Here is a 5,000-nt window from a genome sequence, read left to right as displayed (position 1 = left end):
ACATCAGTCTCCTCTAGATCGAAGGACAACACACACACACATCAGTCTCCTCTAGATCGAAGGACAACACACACATCAGTCTCCTCTAGATCGAAGGACAACACACACATCAGTCTCCTCTAGATCGAAGGACAACACACACATCAGTCTCCTCTAGATCGAAGGACAACGCACACACATCAGTCTCCTCTAGATCGAAGGACAACACACACACATCAGTCTCCTCTAGATAGAAGGACAACACACACACATCAGTCTCCTCTAGATCGAAGGACAACACACACACATCAGTCTCCTCTAGATCGAAGGACAACACACACACATCAGTCTCCTCTAGATAGAAGGACAACACACACACATCAGTCTCCTCTAGATCGAAGGACAACACACACATCAGTCTCCTCTAGATCGAAGGACAACACACACATCAGTCTCCTCTAGATCGAAGGACAACACACACATCAGTCTCCTCTAGATAGAAGGACAACGCACACACATCAGTCTCCTCTAGATCAAAGGACAACACACACACATCAGTCTCCTCTAGATCGAAGGACAACACACACACATCAGTCTCCTCTAGATAGAAGGACAACACACACACATCAGTCTCCTCTAGATCGAAGGACAACACACACACATCAGTCTCCTCTAGATAGAAGGACAACACACACACATCAGTCTCCTCTAGATAGAAGGACAATACACACATCAGTCTCCTCTAGATAGAAGGACAACACACACGTCAAGACTCCTTTACAAACATTAGAAACATCCCCCTATGCCCAAACATTAGAAACATCCCCCTATGCCCAAACATTAGAAACATCTATATAGCCCAAACATTAGAAACATTCCCTATGCCCAAACATTAGAAACATTCCCCTATGCCCAAACATTAGAAACATCCCTATGCCCAAACATTAGAAACATCCCCTATGCCCAAACATTAGAAACATCCCCTATGCCCAAACATTAGAAACATCCCCTATGCCCAAACATTAGAAACATCCCCTATGCCCAAACATTAGAAACATTCCCCTATGCCCAAACATTAGAAACATTTCCTATGCCCAAACATTAGAAACATTCCCCTATGCCCAAACATTAGAAACATTCCCCTATGCCCAAACATTAGAAACATCCCCTATGCCCAAACATTAGAAACATCCCCTATGCCCAAACATTAGAAACATCCCCTATGCCCAAACATTAGAAACATCCCCCTATGCCCAAACATTAGAAACATTCCCTATGCCCAAACATTAGAAACATTTCCTATGCCCAAACATTAGAAACATTCCCCTATGCCCAAACATTAGAAACATTCCCTATGCCCAAACATTAGAAACATTCCCCCATGCCCAAACATTAGAAACATTTCCTATGCCCAAACATTAGAAACATTCCCTATGCCCAAACATTAGAAACATACCCCTATGCCCAAACATTAGAAACATTCCCCTATGCCCAAACATTAGAAACATTTCCTATGCCCAAACATTAGAAACATCCCCCTATGCCCAAACATTAGAAACATTCCCCTATGCCCAAACATTAGAAACATTCCCCTATGCCCAAACATTAGAAACATTCCCCTATGCCCAAACATTAGAAACATTCCCCTATGCCCAAACATTAGAAACATCCCCCTATGCCCAAACATTAGAAGCATCCCCCTATGCCCACCGAGGGATTGGTGTGGAACATTTGCAAAAGCTATACGCACTATGGTGCAACATGTGATAATTGATTAAAATGCCAGAAGGCAAGGTGAAGGTATATTGCCTATACCTAATCAATCCTTTAAGAGCAACACCAGAACCAAGAGGATAGGGTCTGGTGTTCGTGCCTAGGATAGAGGATAGGGGTCTAGTGTTAGTGTCTAGGATAGAGGATAGGGGTGTAGTGTTAGTGTCGAGGCTAGATGATAGGGGTCTAGTGTTAGTGTCTAGGATAGAGGATAGGGGTGTAGTGTTAGTGTCGAGGCTAGGGTACTAGAGACTAGTAGGTAGGAGTTAGGGGCTAGGGACTGACCTGATATCTTGGTGGTGAACTGTGTGATGACTGTGGGGCCATAGCCCTTGGATGGGTACTAGAGACTAGTAGGTAGGAGTTAGGGGCTAGGGACTGACCTGATATCTTGGTGGTGAACTGTGTGATGACTGTGGGGCCATAGCCCTTGGATGGGTACTAGAGACTAGTAGGTAGGAGTTAGGGGCTAGGGACTGACCTGATATCTTGGTGGTGAACTGTGTGATGACTGGGGGGGCCATAGCCCTTGGATGGGTACTAGAGACTAGTAGGTAGGAGTTAGGGGCTAGGGACTGACCTGATATCTTGGTGGTGAACAGTGTGATGACTGGGGGGCCATAGCCCTTGGATGGGTACTAGTGACTAGTAGGTAGGAGTTAGGGGCTAGGGACTGACCTGATATCTTGGTGGTGAACTGTGTGATGACTGTGGGGCCATAGCCCTTGGATGGGTACTAGAGACTAGTATGTAGGAGTTAGGGGCTAGGGACTGACCTGATATCTTGGTGGTGAACAGTGTGATGACTGGGGGCCATAGCCTTGGATGGGTACTAGAGACTAGTAGGTAGGAGTTAGGGGCTAGGGACTGACCTGATATCTTGGTGGTGAACAGTGTGATGACTGGGGGCCATAGCCCTTGGATGGGTACTAGAGACTAGTAGGTAGGAGTTAGGGGCTAGGGACTGACCTGATATCTTGGTGGTGAACTGTGTGATGACTGGGGGGCCATAGCCCTTGGATGGGTACTAGAGACTAGTAGGTAGGAGTTAGGGGCTAGGGACTGACCTGATATCTTGGTGGTGAACAGTGTGATGACTGGGGGGCCATAGCCCTTGGATGGGTACTAGAGACTAGTAGGTAGGAGTTAGGGGCTAGGGACTGACCTGATATCTTGGTGGTGAACTGTGTGATGACTGGGGGGCCATAGCCCTTGGCGGTGGAGGCTCTGAGGGTGAAGGAGTAGGTCGATCCCGGGTAGAGACCCAGGAAGATGTGGCTGCTTTCGTTGACGTGGTTCAGGACCTTCCCACTCTGGTTGGACAGATCCAGCTCAGGATCAAAAGAGCTCACTGCCTTGAAGGAGATCTGGAGACAGACAGACAGACAGACAGACAGACAGACAGACAGACAGACAGACAGACAGACAGACAGACAGACAGACAAGACAGACAAGACAGACAAGACAGACAAGACAGACAGACGAACAGACAGACGAACAGACAGACAGACAGACGGACAGACAGACAGACAGACAGAACAGACAGACGAACAGACAGACAGACAGACAGACACAGACAGACAGACGAACAGACAGACAGAACAGACAGACAGAACAGACAGACGGACAGACGGACAGACAGACGAACAGACAGACGGACAGACAGACGAACAGACAGACAGACAGACAGACAGACAGACAAGACAGACAGACAGACCGAACAGACAGACGAACAGACAGACAGACAGACGAACAGACAGACAGAACAGACAGACGAACAGACAGACAGACAGACAGACAGACAGACAGACAGACAGACAGACAGACGAACAGACAGACAGAACAGACAGACAGAACAGACAGACGGACAGACGGACAGACAGACGAACAGACAGACGGACAGACAGACGAACAGACAGACAGACAGACAGACAGACAGACAGACAGACCGAACAGACAGACGAACAGACAGACAGACAGACAGACGAACAGACAGACAGAACAGACAGACGAACAGACAGACGAACAGACAGACATGATTATAACATGTACTTAAGCCTAGCAGGGCATAGTGTGTTCCTCTCACCATAGTAACCTGCTAGTACAGGAACATATGATCAACACAAGCGATTCTGCCAAGCGATTCATGTCCCCTGCACAGTGCAGATGGGTGGCCAGTGTTAGGGTCATTGTGGATGCAGGTTTTTGCTCCAAACAAAACCGTTTAATCCATGTTTTTGGGCTGTACTTGCCAGAAATCACAGACATCAAGTTATAGATCCTGCTGAAGAGTTGTGATTGTGTATCTAGTATCATCACTGTTAACTCTCTGTAGTCTAGTTGTTTATCTAGTATCATCACCCAACACGTTAACTCTCTGTAGTCTAGTTGTTTATCTAGTATCATCACTGTTAACTCTCTGTAGTCTAGTTGTTTATCTAGTATCATCACTGTTAAATCTCTGTAGTCTAGTTGTTTATCTAGTATCATCACTGTTAACTCTCTGTAGTCTAGTTGTTTATCTAGTATCATCACTGTTAACTCTCTGTAGTCTAGATGTTTATCTAGTATCATCACTGTTAACTCTCTGTTGTCTAGTTGTTTATCTAGTATTTAACATTTAAGTCATTTAGCAGACGCTCTTATCCAGAGCGACTCATCACTGTTAACTCTCTGTAGTCTAGTTGTTTATCTAGTATCATCACTGTTAACTCTCTGTAGTCTAGGTGTTTATCTAGTATCATCACTGTTAACTCTCTGTAGTCTAGTTGTGTATCGAGTATCATCACTGTTAACTCTCTGTAGTCTAGTTGTTTATCTAGTATCATCACTGTTAACTCTCTGTAGTCTAGGTGTTTATCTAGTATCATCACTGTTAACTCTGTAGTCTAGTTGTTTATCTAGTATCATCACTGTTAACTCTGTAGTATAGTTGTTTATCTAGTATCATCACCCAACACGTTAACTCTCTGTAGTCTAGTTGTTTATCTAGTATCATCACTGTTAACTCTGTAGTATAGTTGTTTATCTAGTATCATCACCCAACACGTTAACTCTCTGTAGTCTAGTTGTTTATCTAGCATCATCACTGTTAACTCTCTGTAGTCTATTTGTTTATCTAGTATCATCACCCAACACGTTAACTCTCTGTAGTCTAGTTGTTTATCTAGTATCATCACTGTTAACTCTGTAGTATAGTTGTTTATCTAGTATCATCACCCAACACGTTAACTCTCTGTAGTCTAGTT

The 5,000-nt window shown here is 44.9% G+C and overlaps 1 protein-coding gene across 1 annotated transcript in view; it reads right to left on the bottom strand.

The window, feature by feature from the left end:
* LOC135533557 (receptor-type tyrosine-protein phosphatase mu-like) overlaps positions 1-3,119 on the bottom strand; it is a gene marked incomplete at both ends in the record, with an annotated part of 52,623 nt that extends 49,504 nt beyond the window's left edge. Inside the window, one exon of the mRNA XM_064960839.1 lies at positions 2,918-3,119. Coding sequence (XP_064816911.1) covers positions 2,918-3,119 — 202 coding nt within the window. The remainder of the gene's footprint in view (positions 1-2,917) is intronic.
* Positions 3,120-5,000: the final 1,881 nt, after the last annotated feature.

Source organism: Oncorhynchus masou, unplaced genomic scaffold, assembly GCF_036934945.1.
Source record: "Oncorhynchus masou masou isolate Uvic2021 unplaced genomic scaffold, UVic_Omas_1.1 unplaced_scaffold_2448, whole genome shotgun sequence".
NCBI classification, from domain to species: domain Eukaryota; kingdom Metazoa; phylum Chordata; class Actinopteri; order Salmoniformes; family Salmonidae; genus Oncorhynchus; species Oncorhynchus masou.
The sequence above is the reverse complement of the archived record's forward strand: the minus strand, read 5'-3'. Positions and strand labels throughout refer to the sequence as shown.